This window comes from Anabrus simplex, chromosome 13, assembly GCF_040414725.1.
Source record: "Anabrus simplex isolate iqAnaSimp1 chromosome 13, ASM4041472v1, whole genome shotgun sequence".
Lineage (NCBI taxonomy): Eukaryota > Metazoa > Arthropoda > Insecta > Orthoptera > Tettigoniidae > Anabrus > Anabrus simplex.
In genome coordinates this window covers 86,918,237-86,942,188 of record NC_090277.1, presented here as the reverse complement: position 1 = coordinate 86,942,188, position 23,952 = coordinate 86,918,237, and the positions used below count along the sequence as shown (strand labels likewise).

The 23,952-nt window shown below is 40.8% G+C and overlaps 1 protein-coding gene across 1 annotated transcript in view; it reads right to left on the bottom strand.

Annotated features, from left to right (window-relative positions):
• LOC136885033 (uncharacterized) overlaps positions 1-23,952 on the bottom strand; it is a 189,709-nt gene that overhangs the window by 84,019 nt on the left and 81,738 nt on the right. Inside the window, exon 3 of the mRNA XM_068230065.1 lies at positions 8,341-8,477. Within this exon, the coding sequence (XP_068086166.1) occupies positions 8,341-8,477 (137 nt within the window). The remainder of the gene's footprint in view (positions 1-8,340; positions 8,478-23,952) is intronic.

Here is a 23,952-nt window from a genome sequence, read left to right as displayed (position 1 = left end):
TAGCCACCACACTATTCCTCTTATTTCTCTTTTAGGAAGCTTTTCTCTCCTTATTGGCGTACTTAGTGTAATTTTACAAAATTTCAGCAGTGTCCTTTTAGTTCCACATTCTGCCATAATCGTCCATTTCTGTATATCCTTCACTTTAACCATTACTTTCTTCCTGAATTCCTTACGTTCATATTGAATCTCTTTACCCCAGTAACTTCCCATTCCTATTCTGTCGAGCATTCTTTTCACTTTCGTTAGCCAGTAATCATCCTTTAAGAGTTCCATCTATTGTTGGTCTGCTAAATTCAGCATTTCCCCCCCTTCGCCCCTTCTTAATCTTAACCAATAATGTATTACTTTCCTGGCTTTATCTGCTTGAATGGTTTTATCCTCACATAGTCTTCTATGATTATACGACAGACCCTCAGATAAAGGTGGGAGACTTCCTCCACGCACAGAAAACCGAATGTGGTGAAGGAATGTTGGAGACAGCACAAACACCCATTCGCCGAGCCTAGCCCTAAGGTTTGACATTTCATCCATGAATCCGGACCTTATAATAATTCAGGCATAGGTAAGGTAAGGGTTATTCTGCCCGAAGGCAGGTCCGAACCTCCGCAGAGGTGTTCCTGAGCCGGAGTTTACGTGCGGTAGGGTGTCCAGTTCCTTTCCGCTCCTCCATTCCCTTACCCCCACCAACAGCGCGTGGCAACCCATCCAACTCCTGACCACGCCCAATGTTGCTTAACTTCGGAGATCTCACGAGATCCGGTGTTTCAACACGGCTACGGCCGTTGGCATTCAGGCATAAAACTATGATATTTATTGGCTTAATTCGATGTCTGTAAGAGATTAATCACCGATGAGAGATTGATTACATCGAATGAGTAAAGGATAACAGCGACCAGAAGTAAACGGTATGGAGAAGGAAAACCGAGAAAGTGGGGAATATACCTCGATCGATATTTCGATGCGTGAGCAAGAGTGAATGGTGTTTTGTGGCCTGTGTGAGAAGAAGAGGAGGAAGAAAAAGAAGAAGTTATTTTTTCACTGTTTTATTTATTGTCGCTTGGAAAGGAAGGGGGGGGGGAGAGAGAGAGAGAGAGAGAGAGAGAGAGAGAGAGGATAGAGAGAGAGAGAGAGAGAGAGAGAGAGAGAGAGAGAGAGAGAGAGAGAGAGAGAGAGAGAGACGGGAACCACTCAGGGAAATAGCAGCCCAATCGATAAGTCAGCTGGTGCTCATAACTCTCTACATGTACCTTCTGGCTAAACCACCATTAATCTTCGCTCTTGAGAGCTAAAATCTCTCCCCCCTACATTTTCTGTCTACACTGCAAATTTTGCCTAAAACGGAGAGACTCTACTAAATAAGACACAATTAGAAAATTATACATTTTGAATAGGTTCATGAAAATAATATTTTTACACTGGACAATAGATTATTTCACAGCACTTAAAATAATTTATATTGAAAACTGGGCTGCACTGTAGAATCCATTCTTCGTTAAATGTACTTACAGGGGTTACACAAGGCTCTGACATTTCACCTTTGTTGTTCGTAATTTACATGCATCAACTAATGAAACGTATTAAGTGGCAGGTTGGGATTCTGTTAGCAATTTGACCTTTGCTGACGACTTGGTCGTAATGGTAGACCGTGCTGAACGCGCTTGAAAATAGGTGCAATGAGTATCGTATGAAAACCAGCCTTTCCAAGACTCTCACCAGCAAAGAAACCAAGGAGAACTGAATATCAGATTTGGAATACAATGATGGAGCAGGTAGATCATTTCACGTATTTAGGTTGTGTGTTTTGTCAGGTTGGTAGTACAGTAAGTGAGATTCAATCAAAGTGCCGTAAAGCTGATGTAGTGAGCTTGCAACAGTATTCTGTAAGAAGGAAGTCAGCTGCCGAACAAAACTATCCTTAATAACGGTCTGTTTTCAGATCGACGGGAGTGAAAGCTGGGTGGACTCAGGATATATATTATTCATTAGTTAGAAGTAACAGACATGAAAGTAGCAAGAATGGTGTAAACAGCTGGGAACAATGGCAGGAGAGTACCCGGAATGAGGTGATAAAGGACAAACCTATTTCGGTGTTGGGGTCATGTGAGGCAAATGGAGGAGGATAGGTTATCTAGGAGTATACTGTACTCTGTTATGGAGGGTAAGAGAAGTAGCGGGAGTCCAAGACGACGATGGTTTGACTCAGTTTCTAATGATTTAAAGATAAGGGGTATAGAACTAAATGAGGCCGCAGTAATAGTCACAAATAGAGGATTGTGGTGGCGGTTAGTAAATTCACGGAGGATTGCAGACTGAATGATGAAAAGAATTAACAGTTAGTGATCAAGATGTATGATGTTAAATATAATAATAATAATAATACAAAATGATAAGAAGACCCATCCAACTTGTTGAAGGAGGTGAAAAGGACCTAAATTTAGATGAAGATGTATAAGAACGCTACCCGTTTAGGAGGAAACTAGAAGCCGCCAGAGTTTTCAAGAATGGCCAAAGTTGAAGACGAGAAAGACGTGGATGGAGGAAAGAAAAGAGCATAACCGGCAACGAATGAAGGAACACTGGGCAAGGTTCAGAGCCCAGAGAAGACAGCTGAAATAACGTCCTCAGTAGGCTGATACGAACAAATAAAATAATAATAATAATAATAATAATAATAATAATAATAATAATAATAATAATAATAATAATAATAATAATAATAACAATAACAATGAATACCTCGCGTGAAACAATTCAGGCAAACAGAGTCGAAACAAAGCAAAGGAATGAAAATTGAATTTTCACGACCGCATTATAATCGAAACAGACTTTCAACCTATTAGGTCGTGTTACGTACATTTAGTACGTGTTGAAGAGATGTTAAGTACAGAACAAAAATGCCCAACCGGACACCAGTGGGATCCGAACCCACAACCTCCCGATTTCGCGACGGTTGCTCTAAGAGCTTAGATCCTTTCCAACAGAACAATGATGACCTAGGCCTCCATAGCTCAATTGGTAGAGCAAGCGACGCGAAATCGGGAGGTTGTGGGTTCGGATCCCACTGGTGTCCGGTTGGCCTTTTTTGTACTGTACTTACCATCTCTTCAACACGTACTAAATGTACGTAACACGACCTAATAGGTTGAAAGTCTGTTTCGAAAGCCAAGTCAATCAGATGCCAAACAAACTCATTCAGAATTTCAACATGAAAAAACACACAGACACTTTTTTATTTCTGGTTTACATCTCAACGACGCAGATAGGCCTTATGACGACGTGGGGATAGGATAGGAAGCGGCCGTGGCTTTAATTAAGGTACAGCCCCAGCATTTTCCTGGTGTGAAAATGGGAAACCACGGAATATCATCTATACACAAAACTAAGACATTATAATATGGTCATTAAATCAGAATCGGAAACAATTTTGAACCGAAAAGCAACCTTAGGAAACATCATCATCATATTCTGTCGCTGCAGCCACAGTTGTCTATCTTGAGCCAGTCTTTTCAACTCAGCGTAGGTCTTGCACTTCATCCTCAGAAGCAGGTTCTTGGAGTAAGACACTCTGTGTCGTCCTCCTCCTCTTTTTCCAGCAATTATTCCTTCAATGATATTACAAAGGAACTCCTGATGCCACAGAATGCGACCGATAAATTTTATTTTCCGCTTTTCAATTTCAGTCATCAGATTCCGTTCTTCTCTTATTCTCTAAGGACTTCGGTGTTGCTCTTCATTTCAGTTCAACTTCTGGAAAAAATCCAAAGAAAAGCAGCTCGATTTGTTCTGGGTGATTTCCGACAAAAAAAGTAGCGTTACAAAATTGTTGCTATGTTTGGGTTGGGAAGAATTGAGAAAAAGAAGAAGAGCTGCTCGACTAAGTGGTATGTTCCGAGCTGTCAGCGGAGAGATGGCGTGGAATGACATTAGTAGACGAATACGTTTGAATGACGTTTATAAAAGTAGGAAAGATCACAATATGAAGATAAAGTTGGAATTCAAGAGGACAAACTGGGGCAAATATTCATTTATAGGAAGTGGAGTTAGGGATTGGAATAACTTACCAAGGGAGATGTTCAATAAATTTCCAATTTCTTTGAAATCATTTAGAAAAAGGCTAGGAAAGCAACAGATATGGAATCTGCCACCTGGGCGACTGCCCTAAATGCAGATCAGTATTGATTGATTGATTGATCTTCTGCACGAAACATTGAAAAGCATAAAATCATTACGAAAAAACTAGTTCTGAGATCTACAGCATAATAATATAGAAGCAGGGAATCAAACAATATAGAGATATTCAAAATTCAGATTAAGAATTGCACGAACACTAAAAATGATTGAACCCTGACAGATTAAAAAAATGAATTATTCGAATTCTATGAAAACAAGAATAGAGACAAAATATACACAGTGAAAATGATGGGGGAAATGAAGAATCATACTGAACTGGTAGGAATCACTATTGAAGATGTCGAAAACAGCGAATAAATGCAGGTTCCTGTATCTACGTGTAGACAAAGAATGAAAAAGGGATATCGTGAATGGGGAGCGCTATCCAACCAGTTTCCCAAACAAGAACCTCATCATCAAAATATGAAACGCCATATGAAGCTTCTATCGTTTAAAACTAATGCCGCTCATTGCTATTCATATGCAGAGCGAAGACATTTGCTGCGGCCAGTTGTACCACTTGATATTCCGCGCGCTGCACGCCGGCTAAATTGGAGGCAGGATATGTGAACTCGTTGGCAAGGACACGTTTGTTGATCCCTAGTAACAGCAGCCAGGGATCTCCTGGCAAAGTGTACATCGTGATAATATTCATGGTCTCTTATATGCCTGTTTTCGTGTTTTATTTATTCTCTCCCTCCCATTCTGGTTATATCTCACAAGACAAAAACATATCTCAAAAAACATTTTGAGTTCTTTTCTTCAGGCAAACTTGTGGAACAAGTAAGAGTCGAGAAGGGCTACAGAATAAGAGGGGTTGGTGCACTTCATACAGGATGTATCTGTGACGATGTTCAATCTTTCAGGGATGATGGATGACAGCAAATGTATCAATTTAAGGTAAGGAACCATATTCCGGAAACGATCGAGTCCAAAATTAAGCAAAATTCTACGCATTTAAGTCCGTTTACCTGTACATGTTTTACAAGCTGCTGCATTTACATCAAATGTTCGAAATGGCGTCCCACTGCTTCGCAAAAATTTCTTTCGTATCCGTTCGAATATCCCCGGTGTCGCTTGAACAGTTTCGCAGGCAGCGAGAATTCTTGCCAGGAGATCATCTTCAGTGTCGACAGGTGTCTCATGCACAAGGCTTCTCACATGTCCCTACAAGAAGAAATCAAGTGGGGTGAGATCAGGCGAACGAGTGGGCCACGAAACTGGACGTCCTCTTCCTATCCACTTTGCAGGGAATGTCTGATGCAGGTGTTCACGAACCCTCAGTCCAAAGTGAGGTGGGGCTACATCATGTTTGAACCACACCCGTTGACGAAGGGCAAGTGGGATGTGTTTAAGGAAGGTTGCTAGTATATCTCTGAGCATCACTGACTGAGGCGGGGAGGAAGAAGAAATTATCGAAACGATTAATTGTTAATACGTTTTGATTCGAACGTTTCCGGATTATGGTTCCTCATCTCAAATTGTTCCATTTGCCGTCCTCCATCATCGCTGCAAGGTTGCCAACGACTTCATTCAAGCAACTTCCACAGTGAGAGTAAAAACCAACCGTAATTGAAAACGTTCCCTCAATCTAAAGTAAAGTAATGCATTTCTTTTGCAATAAGTACTATTTGTAACGGTAATATTTCTGTTAAATTAGTTTCATATTGGAACTTATCCGTGAGACATCGCACGTCCTAGAAATCATCTCACAAGCGTGCGGGCCGAACTTCTTCTCTCCAGGCTGGGGGGTTCGCAGTTGGGCTGACAGTACGTTCGCTCACAGCAGGAATGAGTAAACCAGACCTCTTCGTGCAAGACGAGAGTGGTAAGAGGAATGGTCGCACTGTCATCTGCAGAATGTTTGATGTTAGGCGTCATTATGAGCTGTATCATGTACGCCAGTGCAGGATAGGAGGTTTGAGGACCTTAATAATTTGAAAGGAAATGTTGTTGCACTGTTCTGTATCGTTTAGTGTTCAACCAAAAGACGCGCACCCCAGAATTTACAATTGGAACTTACAGTATAGTTAATATGTGATGGGTGGATGAAGCAAAAGTAACTACAGAGAAAGGAAAATTGCTTTTACCGATCACGTGTCCCATTACGCTTCCCAAAACTTCGAAAGTTTGCGGCAGAAATCTTGTAAATCTTTAGTAGTAATTACAGCCTAGGGGATCCGTGCGAGAAATCTCGCATGTTCATAAAGTACGTGGTGGAGTAGCCCCCTGGTGAACTAAGGAATACACAAATTACCACTTACTGTAATCTTTGATTTTTTAACACTTATGGTATCCACTTGAACGGAAGCAAATGCAAGTGCATTATTATACTGACAAGTGTTCCGGACGTAATGTTTGGTTTTACTATCATTCTTTCCTTAACTGATAATTATAGCATGTTATAATGACATAAAACAGGCGTCCCAGCGGCCAAAATATGAAGTGGACATCAATGATGGCGCGTATTTTCCTATAGCAACAGTATTTGCAAATCGCACACTTCGTACAAATTTTTAAACTCATTTTTAAAGAAATTATCTATATTTATGAAATGAGAGTGCATTTCGTCACTACTAATGTCTATTCTCTTTCCCATTTGTCACGATAGGTTACTGTGAGCGCCGCAAAATGGATCTATACTACTGAAATTATATATATATATATATGATGATGTGAATAGTTCCTTCCCAGGATGATCAACAAATCTTTATTCCATCTCAACTAACAGACATGTATCTCAATGCAGTAATGAGAATAGTGTCTGCCACCACCAGCATGCCTAACATTGACGAAATTATTGCCAGCAAACGTCATTAAGGCTCAGGAAACCAGTGACCATAAATGGGTCCCATTAGGCAACTTCTTTTTATTTTCAGAGTAAGCTAAACCACGATGCCCAGCGTGCGGACAAGTGCTCACCGGAATGCCTTATTTTGTTAATTATAATACTCTTAATGTATTCATTTAATTTAATGTACCTTGAATATGTCAACATTTGATTCTTAGTTTAATATTTGGTTAATGAATGTAGTATTTATGTGGCCTACAATCGTTTTTTAAATATATAACGTGTTTAAGATTATTTATGTAAATTAACAACTTATTAATGCTATTGGTGAAGGACATCTGTCATTTAGAGGTAGCGCACTTTGATCCCAATGAAGGAAGGAATACTGTACAACACTAATGCATCTCCTTCGAATTTCTCCGCTCGAGTCAGCGTGTGCCAGCGGAGACCGTACGGGAGAATAAAGACACCCTTGCACGCAAATCATCTGGTGTGTGCTTGATCTTGATATGCATGATTTACACGTTTGATCCTGCTCCCGATTCTACCGTATCCAACAATCCTCAGTAACCATGTCCTTTATTGCTTCGAAAATATTGTGCAAATATTTGATTACGAGAAGTGTGTTTTAAACCCGTTTTTCGGAAACTCCAGGTCTGCAACACGACAGCCATAAAAATATTTTACACATTAAGGAACGTAACACATACGGTATATTCTGAACAATGGAATCGTGCAGAATATGTTTGAGGTTTAACCCCTCTCCACCTAGCGCTGTATTGCATATTTCTCAGGCATAATAGTTGAGGAATATCTTGATTGAAATCTTACAAACATGGCTGTGTTTTGAATCCGATCAATGCACGTGAAGCACTTGTATCAATAATGCCCATGAGTTTCGAATTAAATATCGGATATCTCGTGACGGTTATATCAACAGTCACTTAAATACTCTAGGTTTGCATTTGATTGGTTTACACTTGAGTTCTGCAAACAGGCATCATTTCGCTTCAATCATTCACCACCAACCATCGAGGTTTGCCGATTAATACTTTATCCGACTCGTTCTTCCCCCGCTGGGTTGGAACGCTTCCCTGTAATTTCCTCAACTGTTACAGCGCGGCCTTAAACACCTTGCATTGTCTCTTAAACTCAGTCACCACCATAAACAGGAAAGCCTCATGGCTGGTTATCGCGATCACGTCATACATTTGGTTTGAAATATCAGAAATGTTCTCCAGAATGAGTGCACGTCCTTACACACATCGTACTTGCCTCAAAGTTGAGTGAACTCGGCGATACAGCTAATACGTCAACCCCTACACAATGTTTGGAGCACTGGAGACTTGAATGCATATCTTGAGTAAGACACTAACCTGTACGAGATCCCCCAAACCGGATCCACCCGCAGTGAAGGTGAGCTGACAGATGAAGGGCATGCGATCCTCCCTCGGACGATGCAGTTCCAGCTCGTACGTCCTGCCAACATCTCCATAATAGGTGCGATTACACGCTGAAACAGATAAGAGGAGAAATTTGGTTAGAATTCTGAAATCTCAGGAGGCATCCAAAATAACAGGGAATGTTCAGGTTGTAGTTAATATAAATTTAATTATTTAGGAACAAAAATGACAAGAAAATTTGAATAATTGCGTTAAAATATCTACTAACATGAAAAACGAAAACTTACAACCTGTTTTCCAGTCATTAATTGGGTCAGGGATTGAATGAATGAAGCCCCATTCTTACGACGAGGATAGGAATTGTGCCGGCTGCCGAAACCGCACTCCTCTGGGACAATGACTATGATTGACAGATGAAATGAAACGATAATGGAGAGGGTTGCTGGGATGAAAGATGACAGGGAAAACCGGGGTACCCGGAGAAAATCGTGTCCCGCCTCCGCTTTATAAATAACGAATCTCAAATTGGGCGACGGGATTTGAACCACGGAACCCAGCGGTGAGAGGCCAGCACGCTGGCGCCTTAGCCACGGAGGCTCATATCTACGAATATATTGATGAAGAGTTAATGTCTGAAAGCTTCCTGACTGGATATACGGTATCGTTTACGTGGTACTGACACAGACAGGTATGGACTGTAGAGGTAAACAGTTGGAGGAACCCAGTGATGAGCTCTTACTCCAATGAAACTGTAGTCTCATGCACCAAGCTCTTCAAAACCCCCTCACAATGAAGAGTGAGGTCAGGAGAATGAGGAGGCCATTCAGTAGGATGCAGTAGTTTTGAACAGAATGTGTAAAGGAGGTAAGGTAAGGGTTATTCTGCCCGAAGGCAGGTCCGAACCTCCGCAGAGGCGTTTCTGAACCGGAGTTTACGTGCGGTAGGGTGGCCAGTTCCTTTCCGCTCCTCCATTCCCTTACCCCCACCAACAGCGCGTGACAACCCATCCAACTCCTGACCACGCCCAATGTTGCTTAATTTCGGAGATCTCACGGGATCCGGTGTTTCAACACGGCTACGGCCGTTGGCTGTGTAAAGGAGATTACAATTAAATGGAAATGTAATAGTTTCATTGTTAAGCTCGTCAAGAAGTACCTCCTTTATCAGTTTCAAACGCACGGTTATTATGAATAAAATATATTTCTTTAACTCTCTTCTTCCATCCATGGAATCTTGAGAATTGAATTTTGTCACAAACATTATCATTTGTTTCGTTATTCATTTCATTGCCTTTTCGATGGTTTCCTTTAGTGTGGTCTAGGAATCCACAGATCAGCACTCTACCACTAATATACAGAGGTAGGTAAAATACCACTTATAATGTTTTTACGTCGCATCTACACAGATAGTTCTTATGGCGACGATGGGATAGGAAAGGTGTAGGACTGGGAAGGAAGCGGTCGTGGACCAGCATTTACCTTGTGTGAAAATGGAAACCACGGAAAACCATCTTCAGGGCTGCCAAGAGTGCGGTTCGAACCCACTATCTCGCTAACCACACGGCTAACTCGCTCGGTGGGACAAATATCAAAGTTTACAGACGAGGATAGAATTTCATATGGACTCATTAAAAACCCCTGCTTTCTTCTTCCTTTGTGTGCGTTACAAAATGGAATTCAAATTGTTTAACCACCAGACTAACTAACACGTGTGCTAAGAAAATTGTGGTGATTATATAGACTAAGTGCACCGAGGGCGCGTATCTTCAGCTCTAATATTCTATTCTATTCCCATTTAAGCTACGTAATCAGATGAACATTTTGTGTTAAATACAGAAGGTAATCGTGAAGTGCATTTGCTCGCGCAGTTTCCAATCGCCAGCAGAAATGAGTTTGTTTAAGGCTCCTTCAATATGATTTTAGTAATTGTATGTGTGAGTGCGTTTTCACCGCCGTTGTGGCTTGGAATTGATTACGATGGTGTTTGTTATGCCGCATTCAGTTCTTTGTTTAGAGAAAATTAAATGTAGATTTTTGACACCGATACTGTTTGCCATGAGGAGAAAACCCATAATTTATTTTATCATTTCACAAAAGTAATGAGGAAAGTGCTATTGATGGACTTTGAAAGTTGGCTGACCAGCAATCGATGAACAATTAATTAAACATATATTTATATATTGAGAAATTCAACGACATTCCAGACGTTCTGGATTGCCACAAGGAAAACGTTTAACTAAATCAAAAGAAAACAAAGTAACAATATTAAAAATCATCTGAAATATAACTCTAAAATATTAATAATGTTATTTGATTTACGTCCCACTAACTACTGTTACGGTTTTCGGAGACGCCGATGTGTCGTAATTTAGTCCTACACTAGTTATTTTACGTGGCAGTGAATCTATCGACACGAGGTTGACGTACTGGAGCATCTTCAAATATCACCGGCCTGAGCCAGGATCGGACCTGCCAAGTTGGGGTCAGAAGGCCAGTGCCTCAAACGTCTCAGCCACTCAGCCCGGCTCTATAATATTGAATACTACGAACACAATATTATTTATTTATTTATTTATTTATTTATTTATTTATTTTTTATTTAAAGGAATAGAACTTCTACAGAGTCCATTAAATCAATACTTCAATTCTTGCTATGTTCCTTCTATCTCTCCGCCCACATCTGTTTCATCCGTTCGGTTCTGTTTTTTCTGGAGCTGATATTATGCGACTACCTTCATTTTCTTTTTTGTTCATCCCTGAGGATAATTTTTCTGAAATTTTTGTCTAAACCGATTCCTATTATTTGTATCCTTAATGTCAATATTTGCTTTTTTTGAGGTCGTTTAATGGCTCTGTAAACAAATGCTGGTTGTACATTAAGCTTTATGATTATTTTACTAAACATTAAATATTTACATACATCATAATTATAGACTCTCTTGTCTTTCACCGGTCAGTCTGCAAGCGTCTGCGAATTTATTAACTACCACCAGATTCCTCTATTTGTAGCCTCGTTTACTTCTATATCTATTATCTTTAAATCTTTAGGAACTAAGTCTAGCCCTCGTTGTCTTACTTCCCTTACCCACCATTATTCTCCTAGGTAACCTATCCCCTTCCATTCACCGCACGTGACCCCACCATCGAAGTCGGTTTCCTCATTCCGAGTATCCTACTGCAAGTTGTTCCCACTAGTTTGTAACAGCAATCATTCTCGCTACATTACAGTCTGTTACTTCTAACTCATGCATATGATATCCTGAGTCCACCCAGCTTTCACTCCAGTAAAGCAAAGTTGCTCTGAAAACAGACCGAAGTAAAGATAGTTTCGGGCGGGTGTCCACTTCTTTCTTACAGGACACTGTTGATCGCAACTGCGAGCTCACTGTGTTAGCTTTAGTGCTGGTTCCTGTAGTCACGTGAACCATGGCCGACGGATGAGTGGCCTAGGAAGTGGTCCTGATAGTCGAGGTAGCAGTTGCTGTGGAATGGGTATCTCTGACATACTCTGAGCCATGCCAACCCCGTCCTGTCTCAGGCGACTAGGACTATACAATACATAGATGGTCGCTAACCCGTTAGAGGAGAGATTCTCATAGGGACTATGTGTAACTAGGTTAGCATCCTGCTTCACAGAATTTTTATCAAGCACTCTCAGAACCTTTTAAGGAAAAATAATATCAATTCACTCTGATGAACGAGGGACTCGTTGGAAACAACTTGGGGAAGAAGAAACAATTAAAATTAGAATGGTATTGTAATGGTTATAGCGTCCGACATGCCAAGTCGCTACGCGCCGAGCTCGTCACCCAACGCCCCACCCCCTTAGGCTGGAGAGCGCCAATCGCGAGCAACATTTAAGTGCTGGGCGGGCCCTTCTCTCTTCTGTCCGTGGTCGCGCCGCATGGGACGACGGAAATTACTCGACGATTAATCTGGAGTCTTCCATCTCGCGAGGTTCCTGGATACATCTAGCATCCGGACTGTTCCAGAAGGTTAGGCACAGCTATGTAAGAGAGGAATGACTTGCCTGGAAGGAGTGAGAGTTAGTCAGAATGAGAGTTAGACGCAGTTAGTGAGTGAGTGTGTGTGTGCGGAGCGAGATTGAGTTCGCTGGCGTGAGTTAGCGAAGAGCGCAGTCAGTCATAGCCTGGCTGAGATGTCGACAGCCTGGCTGAGATGTCGGCCTGATTGAGTATCTGACTGTTGGAGCCGGGGACTCGTGTGTGTGTGTGTGTGTGTGTGTGTGTGCGTCCCTTGTGGCTGGCTTCTGGAGAAGAACCTTGGGTGTTCTGGAGCGGCGAAGAAGGGAACACTGGGTGACGACGTGTGTAGACTGCGAACGGGGTTCGACGGATTGAGTGAACAGCGGATACTATCCCAACCTGCGAGACTGACGTGTGTGTCATTGTAGATGGAACATGAGAAACTAAGAGAGAGAGAGCGCCAACCGTGTGAGTGTACTTGCGTAAGTTGTAATCTCGGCTATCATCTGTGTGTGTGTGTGTAAATCTGTAATTGTAGTGCTAAGTTAATAAATCTTAGAAATAGGACGCTACCAGGTTCTGTACTCATTTAATTATTTATTTACCCCGCCAACACGGTACAGTATATATCGTTCCATCAAAACACGCTCGAAAAAATCTTTAAATGAATAAGAAATTATATTTAAATTCTGTTTAAATCCTTAAATACTTGAAATGTGGACATTATCTTAATGAAGTTCTCCAGCAGTGTTTATTTTGATAAATATCATCGAGTGTGATTTGATGATGTCCTTTCGAGAACGAAACCTATAATGTTATTTTTAATATTCCTTTTGGCAGTTTCTAAATTTATTTAACCATAAGTTTGTTACGGCATACTAAAGAAGCTGACAGTTATTAAAAAAGGACGGTGTCCTCAATTCATGTATGAATTTAATCTGATTAACCTAGTATTTGTTGTCCTTAGAATTGTACGTGTGTTTGTGGTTATTTTCCTAGCTTATCTTCTTAAATAATCTCTTAAGGGCGCCTACACCTTTGAACATAGAAAAATGAGGTGTGTTATCTTTTCTCCACAGCAATGATAAACAATAGTAAATGGAAAGTTAGTATGAAGAACACATTACTCCTTTTCCTACTGAACTTACCTCCAGGATAGAGGACGCCTTCGACTCATTGAAATCTAACCTATTACTGCATGGGAATCCACTCTCTATATTTATTAATAACGATTATCTAGGACAATACGTATTTATGTGTAAAACACTCTTTCCAGAGCCATTGATTGTTGTTGCATGAAGGCATGCTCTGTCTACTGTTTCCACTCATATCCGCTAGGTCTGAAATTGAACAAAACTAACCCGTCAAGGAGGGAGGGTTCAGAACCTGAGGTGCACTCTCTCTTTAAACACTTGCAAAGGGGAGGCAGAGACGAGACAATCCAATCCATCGGGGAGAACTGTTCTTTGGTTTTAAAAAGTTTCAAGGAAGTGGCAGGCTAATAGAATTTGGAACAAGTTGGGTGGATCGTCTGGAAGTTAGGGACCCTAATCGTTTTAAAATCCCATTCGGCTTCATGTAATTGTATTTACGAGGCTTCCTTAAGGCGACCCGCGAGCTGGAGAGAACTGAGCTGGTGTCACGGACGGAAAAATCTTTACTTAACAAATTCCTTGAGACATATTCCGGCGGTTACATTGGGGAGTTCCCTTCAAGCTGGGAGAATTATTAAACGAGTTAGAGCTTTAGACGGTTAAGTGAAACACATAAATAATAATAACAAAAATAATAATGCGAAGTCATCCTCATATGCAATGAAGGCTCTTGGAGGATTGGAAGTGAAAGGTTTAATGGATTATTCATAACCTCGGCCCTACAGTAAGTGGCGAGCGGGAAAGTTAATGGAGTTTGCCGAAATAAGAAAATTAAAAATGTAAAAATACCTGCATGGCTAACCAAGCTACGTGCCAAGAGCTGTTCAGACTGCAGTATGTTAAAATTTCACGAGCCAATAGAGAGGTAATCATTCCCACACGTGATTGACATGGCATGGGGTTTATCGACACCAAAATGAAGTACATAAAATGACCAAGAGATGGCACTTCATACACAAGCAATAATTAGAATAACAATCGAGGTTTAGCAAAGACGATGTTCTTTATAACACATACTCAACATGTCGGCCTTCATTCATCAGCAATACCTGCAGTCGAGTGATAATATTGTGAACAGCACTGTACAGCATATCCGTAGGTATGGTGAGAAATTGCCGTCGGATGTTGTCTTTTAGCGTCGCTAATGAGGTCGGACGATCGCGGTAGACTTGCGACTTCAGGTAACCCCATAACCATTAATCACACGGATTGAGGTCTGGGGATCGGGGAAGCCAAGCATAACATGTCACGATTGCAGGCCCATCTGACACCTGATCTCACGCCCTTTCCCACGAAAGCTCCTTTTATACCGTACAAGGGTCTCATGCTGTCCAGCGCCATCTGTTGGTCATTTTATGCACTTTATTTTGGTGTCATGCCAATCATGTCCTCTCTACCTCAAATATTCCGTGAAGTATTGCCCCTTCAAATGTTAACGGACTTTTGGGTCACTCTGTACATGTATTTATTGAGAAACTCAACGACTTTCCAAATATTCTAGATTGCCACAAGGAGAAAATTTAACTACATCAAAAGAGATGGCGCTAGGTGTACGTAATAGCACCTCTTGCGAAGGTAATAGACCTAAGTACCAGTACAGTTTTTGACGCATTATTATACACCGTATCTCTCTCCATCTATACCAATCAATATGGAGATAATAATGACGTAAATAATGGAAATTATGTCGCCTTTCTGGCCAACGGCGTAGTCATATTGAAGTAACGTATCACGTGAGATTTCCGAAGTTAAGCAACATTCAGCTTGGCCAGCACGTGAATGGGTGGTCACGACGTGCCATGGGGAGAATAGGAACGGGAAGGAAGTAGCCACCCTACCGCTTGTAAACTCTGGCTCAGGAAGCCTGATCTACGCATCTGGCCTTGCTTGGCGGGGTGGGGGTGGGGGTTTGGATTCACTAGGATTCACTTGGTCCGGTTTCGTGCCTTTACACTTGGAATTACTTCTCAGTCATCAGGGCAAAGTAACTTCAAACCAGAATGAGTGAATGGGCCAATGCGACAACAAAAGTAGGAAGAAATCCCGCTCAAATATCAACCTCCGAATGAAGTTATTTGAAGATACAAAAGTTTGTCAGGCACACAGATGGCGCTGGACAGCAACACGTCAGTGATGCCGCATGAGAAAGGGCATCAGATGCGCCTGCAATCGCGGCATGTTATGCTTGGCCTTCGCGGTCCCCCGACCTCAATCCATGTGATTATTGGTTTTGGGGTTACCTGAAGTTGAGAGTGTTAAGAGAGAAACTTCACTAATCTATCGCATCGGAAAATTGCCGTGTTTTCAACAGAAGTAATAATAATGTTTCTTGTTTTCACGTCCCATTAACTACTTTTACGGTTTTCGGAACCGGCGAGGTGCCGGATTTTTGTCCCGCAGGAGTTCCTTTACGTGCCCTTGGATTTGCCGACAAGGGGCTGACATATTTGAGTACTCCAAAATGCCACCGGACTGGGTCAGGATCGAACCTGCCAACTACGGTTCAGAAAACCAGTGCCTTAACCCTCTGAGCTACACAGCTCGGCTATCAGAAGAAGTGCTATGGCCAGAGGTAAGAAGGAAACACTAGGATCAAGAAGAAGGTGCTAAAGGCCTAAAGGAACTTGGTTGTCCGTATTCCATTCGGCAGGTTTTTTAGGCGCCGGAAGCCAGCGACATGGGGTTGTCACACTTTAGTATCTACAAATGCTACTCTCCTCAGCCGAGGTTGAACTCACATGTTGGGAATCGACGGTGAAGCCAACAACTAAAGGAAGTTAAGAGTTTCAGTTTTTTCCGTGCGCTTTTCACTGGTAAGGTCGTAGGTACGAACTGTGGCCTACTTTTGGATTAGGACCAACTTCACTGCCAGATACTCCTTCCTGATACCAAGCCTGTGTTAAGGGACGCATTGCACTACTGCGCGTTTCATAATATTGATTTTACATTCCAATAGCTGCTTTCGTTATTTTAGGAGACACCGAGGTCCCGGAATTTTGTTCCAAAGTTCTTTTACATCTAATCAACACAAGGATGTCCAATTTCAGCACTTCGAAATACAAATTTGGGGGTCAGAAGGCTAGCACAATTCCTACTGAGCCATGCAGACAGGCAATGGGTTTTCCTATAGTAGTTGTATGTACACAAAGCTGTGTATCAAGACAATCACAGGGAGCTAGAACCCGAGCCGTAGGAATTAATCCAAAGCAGCTAAAATCTCCGACCCAATCGGGAATCGACCTCGAAACCTATCGGCTAAGAAGCTAGAAGATAATAGATTTTCAGTTTTGACAAAATATGGTCGTACATATTTGCAGGATAAATGTCATTGAATAATAATTTTATTTATTTATATGCTGCAATATCTTGGCACCATGTATAGTATACAGCAATGTCTTGGCACCATGTATAATATACAGCAATGTGTTGCGGCCCTATATAAAGTATACTGCAGCAAAGTATTTACTGCTATATTTTAATAAGAATTTAACGTTTCAGTAATAAAATTCAATTCACTGTCATGTTTCGTATGGTCTCTACTATCATAAAGATACCGTATCCGCCGGCCAATTCCAATACACAATTTATATAGGGAGATATTTTATTGCGGATAATGCTTCCATCTCTCTCCCTCTCTGTTGCTCTGTTCGAGTCAGCATTTTAAAAAGCTAGAGGGCTTGCGAAGTTCAGCCTAGTTCCAACTCTTAGTCACTGAAACAAGGTTTTGAAAAAATTAAGTTGAATCCGAACCACAAGTACGTTGACGATTCATTTAACACATTAACTCTCATGTTCCCAATTTAGGGATTTGTTTGCTGGATAAATTTAGGTTGGCACGCCTGATTTATTCCTTCCATTGTTGCCCAGAACTTGTTCCTGCGCTTGATTCTTGAAATGTTTCAAACATATTATTTGTGAAGTGTAACTTGTAGAAGGGACACACATTTGAATCTCTATATCTTCAAAGCACCCTAAGTCATAATTTTTTTTTTTTTTTACATTCGAATTCAGCCTCTGTGGGCTGCGTGAAATTTATTTCGCCATTCGAAAGAAAATATCATTCAAGTGAAGATGGGCTTTGTATCATCTTGGAATATGAAAGGATTCCCGCTAGAAACATGACTGAAGAAAAAAAATGCTGCAGTAATACAGTATATCTGAATGTTTGAATGCTTGCTGGTCAGTATGCTTACTACCTGCCACGTGAGTTCAAATTAGGCAGGATTATAGCTCGTACCTTCGGTAAAGCACAGGCTATTTTTATTACGCTATAATTTCTTTTTCTAATTCGTTTAACGTCACACCAACAGAGATAAGTCTTTTGGGGAGGATGGGATAGAAATCGGAAAGGCAGCGGCCGTAGAATTAATTAATTAAGGTACAGCCAAAGCATTTTGCTTCGTGAGAAAATGGGAAACCAGGGAAAGCCATCTTTAGAGCTGCGGACAGTGGGGTTCGAACCCACTATATTTCGAATGTAAGGTGACAATTACGTGACCCAAACGGCGCAGTCACTGGCACGGTTGGTGTCATTTAAATGGGCATAGAAAACATGAAACAATTCGGGGAAAAAGCGTAAGCTTTAAAATGGAATACGGTTAGTTTTACTGAACAATGGAGGACACCGAGTGTACTTTAAAATTCAATTTCCGAGAAAAACATCTGTATGAATTTTCTTCGTATCTCTAATAATTCTCGGGAACACAAATTTTGGTTTGGCGGATGCTTTACCTTTGGACTTTTTGTCTTGGCTTCCTTCACGTGAAGTCTACCTGATGGACAGTGCTCAAATTTAGCAAACGTACAACTGGACCTTTGGTTAACATATGGGCAACTTAATACAACATTGCATCTTAAGGCGGGCGGGGAGGCTCTATCTTGAAAATGTTAATTTGACAGATAGAAGTTCCAAATCGCAAGAAATGTTAAGGTTGAAGTTCTTGAAATTTTTACAACTGATAATTACTTCCTTCGCCTTGGTATCGAACTGGAATGAAGCGAAATGAAATGGCGTATGGCTTTTTGTACCGGGAGTGTCCGAGGACAAGTTCGGCTCACCAAGTGCAGGTCTTCTGATATGACGCCGTAGGCGACCTGCGCGTCGTGATGATGATGAAGTGATCATGAAGACGACACATACACCCAGCCTCCATGCCAGCGAACTTAACCAATGATGGTTAAAATTCCCGACCCTGCCGAGATTCGAACCTGGGACTACCGCGACCAAACGTCAGCACGCTAATTATTTAGCCATGGAGCTGGACTACACACCAGGCAAATGCTGAGCCTGCATCTTAATTAAGGCCACGGCCGCTTCCTTCCCACTCCTAACCCTTTCCTGTCCCACTGTCGCCATAAGACCTATTTGTGCCGGTGCGACGTAAAGCAACATGTAAAAAAACAGAGTTCAAAGTAAGAGACACATTTTCCCATGTCAGCACCTAAAAACATCCTGGTCCATAGTGAGCATTATCTGAGTGTTTGTTATGACAGGGTCGACAATATCTCACACATAATTCTGGAACAGATTATTGGTGAAAACCACAGCCTTCTAGACCAAACGGTTACAGAAATAGGTAACTTCAAAGAGAACATGCCTGAAGTTTTAAAATTTCTCACTTGTGTATTAATATTCTAATTAAAAATGTTTAGGATAGCGTATTATAATAAATTATACGCTATTTCATTCAGCAGAGGCAACATTCGGAAAAAATATTTAAAAAGCGATTGCTTTTTCACTCCCTTTAAGGGGGACGCGCACGGAATTAACCGTTAATCAAATCATAGGAAATGAAAATTCCCCAAAATCGACTGTGTCCGGCATTTGGCAAGGGAGCCTGCCATTACACTGAAAACTCCCCAATCCAGACTTCAAATGAGAAACGACGTATGGCGACTTCCTAGTCGTGTTTCTCGGGTAATGCTAAGAGGCATGACATTTTATAAAAAAAATCTTACAACGCGTACCCTCCCTCACCTGAAATTACGTATACAATGTAGAGAGTTGCGTAGTGAAGCACAGGTACATCAGCTAGTCTTAACATATATATTGTCTTGGTATACTCCGACTTCCCACTTCTACGTAATTATTGCTTGGCAGCAACAGCAAATCTTTACAGCTACACTCTTCATTTTGTCCGTCCTCAGAAGAAAGACTTGACATAAGTATGTCTTAGAACTGCGCGTCATAAACAAATTTGTGTAAGGAAACAGTGCCATGCAACAGAATGTGTGCCGCCGTGTTACCTAGCAACAGTACCTTGAGAGCTGTAGAGGCTATGGATCTGTCTGTCATGGCCATATATATAATCCCGAATTCTGTCTGTCATTCACAGCGATGTTTAGAAAATGAGAAGTTATCAACAGCTGAAATTGGTACCCGTTATAGATTGTTATATTCTCTTTGCATGAAAAATGCAATGAAACTCCCATGACCATGACTAACAGTGATGTCGCCGTGTATTCGCCATGATGACGTAGGTACAAAGCTATATGTATGGGCCTGATGTCCAACTGGCCTCTCTTGCCTTCCACAAGAAAAAAACAGCTCTATTTGTTCTGGGTGATTTCCAACAAAGGAGTAGCGTTACAAAAATGTTGCAAAGTTTGTGCTGGAAGGATTTGGGAGAAAGGACACGAGCCGCTCGACTAAGTGGTATGTTTCGATCTGTCAGTGGAGAGATGGTGTGGAATGACATAAGTAGACGAATAAGTTTGAGTGGTGTCTTTAAAAGTAGGAAAGATCACAATATGAAGGTAAAGTTGGAATTCAAGGGGAAAAAATGGGGCAAATATTCGTTTATAGGAAGGGGAGCTAGGGATTGGAATAACTTACCAAGGGAGATGTTCAATAAATTTACAATTTCTTTGCAATCATTTAAGAAAGGGCTAGGAAAACAACAGGTAGGGAATGTGCCACCTGGGTGACTGCCTTAAATGCAGATAAGTATTGAATGACTGACTGAACAGAAGAAAACATCCAGAACTTAAAAAAAGGCGAAAAAAGCATTCAACTACCAAACAGGCTACGGAAGCCAAAATAGGCAGAAAAGGCAAAATAATAACTGGTCCTACCATTCCCAAACGTACGGAAATACGTTTTACTGTAGGTGACACTTTGATATATCCACCCACATAAAAAGGCATTTTGCCAAATTTCCGGGATTATTCATAAGATATATTAATAGTCCATTTATCACTATTGATATATACTCACTTTTGCTCGTTGGAGGCTCCGCCCCCAAAAGCCCCAGTTACTCTTCATCATAAGTGGTTATTCGGAAAATTTCTGTGGTGAAACGGTACGTCCTATCGACAAACGGATTGCGCAACCAGACAACCAAATTTCTGGTCTACGTGTTCGGTCCTATACCAGTTTCTAGTATCTTGCCTGCTGAATTTCTACTGTCGAAGACAGGCTTATGTACTAGTCCATCACATCGCAGCCTGCACGGTCACTAAGTAACATCGCGTCATACTTTTTACAGAAAGACGTATACATGATCATTTGATTTTCCGATATGGAAATTTAATAATTCTTTATTTCCATCTATAGTGCTCATCAATTAAATTCTTACTCTAGTTGATGTGAATTATTTCCCAATTTAAATCTATCTTCCAAATGCAGGGAAGGATAAGTTATTACGTAGTTAGGGAACCAACAAGTTGCTATCTCATTATAACGCGCTGTTGGTTGCCTACACCTGCTCCTGACTGCTCCAGGAAACGCCAAGTTTTATTACGTCAAGGACATTTCCAATGGGGTCGTGGATATGTAACGTTTCCCAGGCCAACCACTAGAGACCCTTATCGACCTCCCGCGAATAACCATCCCAAGTCCCACTTGGAGCCGACAATGTCCGTAATCAGTGAAGTTGGAGTTGGCGGAGATGTCGCAGGTACAGCCAGTGCTGGATTTGGGGGACATTAAGTCAGATGTAGGGAGTTGTCCGTGTTAAATGAGCCACTCTGAGGTGTTTGAGAGAAATACAGTGCAACCCACAATGTTATACACTCATTTCATTGGGTTAAAATTTGTATGGAGAATAATATGCGCTACAAGCCAATATTAAGCATCCAAATATCCAAAATAATACTAAAGTAATATGATCAATCTTTCTATATACATAGTTGCTCTTACTCGTTATGAGCTCCGCCCCTAAACCCCCTGTTACTTTTCATTATAAGTGTTTAATCGGAAAATTTCTTTGGCAAAACGTTACGTCGTATCTACAAAGGATTACGCAACCTAACAGCCAATTTTCTGGTCTACGTGTTCGGTCCTATAACAGTTTCTAGTATCTGGCCTATTTACACCACGAATAGAGGTAAATGTTTCGATCCAGACCAAATTTCCTATGTTTGTGTACGAGTTGAGAAATTATTTTTCCAACCTAGCAGACCGCTACAGTCTTGAAACTAGGTGGGCGTATCGACGATGAAACGATCTAAAATTTTGTTTCTCTGACGTTTTTTCGTATCTCCATCGGTTCCACCTTAGATTGCTTTAGGAACTTAGGTTAGGCTGAAATTTGAGCAGTGTTTCCGCATATTCCTTTCGTTTTCCCATACATGTATAGCAGCTAGAATAATGAAATTTGGTTTGTAGACAGCCAATGGTCGTGTCAAGGAGCCTGTTGAATTTTATGATTCTACCTGTCTTATAAGTGTTTCAAGCAGTGAAATAATATATGGAAAGGGAAAAAAGACCCAAAATTGGAAAATGAAGCTCAATGTAAGGTAGATGAGTCGAGATAGGACGTCATAGGCTCAAAGTTGTAGACCTCTTCTTTCTAGGAGATGAAAGTGCTATCCGTTTCCTGGTAGGAATTACAGTTTAGCCCCAAAATATCTCGAAACGAACGTCTGCACCGTCATTGAATTTGCCTCAAAATGTGGTTATTTTTTCCGGGGTATAATGTAAAATATTTGGATATCTTAGAAATTTCTCCGAAGGTCTGTAGCGTCATTAAATTTGTCACAGAATTTCGATATTTTTTTCGAAAGGTAAAATGTAAAATAATTGGAAACTTTTGTATTTCTCCGTCGGTTACAGGCTAATTTTAATTTTAATATTCTACAGGACTGCAACATAGCGTCCACCCTTTTGTTACAGGGAAGGGCTTAAAAACTAAAAAATTGAACTTTCTGGAAATTTTCCTCAGGTTGCAGCTTAATAGCTCTCAGATTGCCAAATTTCAAGTTTCTAACTCATCTGGAAGTGGGTTTATATTAATGTCAGTGAGTGATTGAGTAAGTTAGCATTCCGGGATAAAAGTCTAAGTCCTACTGGACATAAAGAAATGAAACTTTGGGGACACATTTATAGTACACTGTAGTTGCTCAGTAAGGGGGAATGTTTGGATATTCCGTCGCTAGGGAGGTGAAAAGGGAGACGGATTTAAAAAATAAGTATATCTATATCTAAAAAAACTGAACAGTTTAAAAACGTGAAAGTTGGTATTTGGAATCTTCTTTAAAAAAAGAACTCTTTTTTGAGTTGAAAGAGGACCGTTTCTCACATGAACATGTTATTTCGAGAATGAGACATTTCATTCTGTTTTAAGTAAGTTGTTTCTATTTCAGGAAATTTATAAATTTATTGCTCGAAATTAATTTCAGCAGACTGAAGAAACTGACATTTAAAAATTAAGTCAGTCGAAACTGACAAGAAATGGCTTCAGATATTACAAATATAAATGATTGCAGACAAGTTTAAACACCATTTTCAGAAATACAATAAAACAATAGGACCACCTTGAAAATTCAAACATAAAATTATGAATTACGTTTTCCTCAATATTTTACGGGAATTTTATTTTTCTGACTGGAATTTTTTCACGCACATCCAAGAAATAGTAAATTATAGGTTACACGCTTAACTCTGTATCTTTGTACAGTCACTCAAAAAATAAAATAGTAAGAAAGAAAAACGACTGTATGGCTCTGTAGAAGATCCTTGCGGTTACACTTTTCTTAGAGACAAATGGACCTGTAGGTACAATATTTGTTGTGTGTATCCACACGAATTGTAAGTACATTGAAGGCAAATTAAAGTCTGATGAAGTATTAAGTGCGTGGTCTATGTGGTGGTCCTCTCACCCCCTTGCGATTTAGTTTTATGCAACCCGTCGCGTTAACTTCAATTCGAAATACATCGGGTCCTCTAGCTTTGTCCTAAGAAGCTTGAAACACGTACAACGTTGCTAATTGGCAACACAGGCAACCCGTTTGCAACTGGCAACACAGACAACCAGTTAGCAACATTGTACGTGTTTCAAGCTTCTTAGGACACAGCCAGAGGGCCCGATGTATTTTAGAATTGTAATAAAGCGGCAGGTTGCATAAAACTAGATGAAAAAGGGGCGAGTGAACCACGGGGTATATTTATTCCATAGCAGCACCTCCTCGATTTAGAGGTTTATTAAAGACGAAATATATTTACTA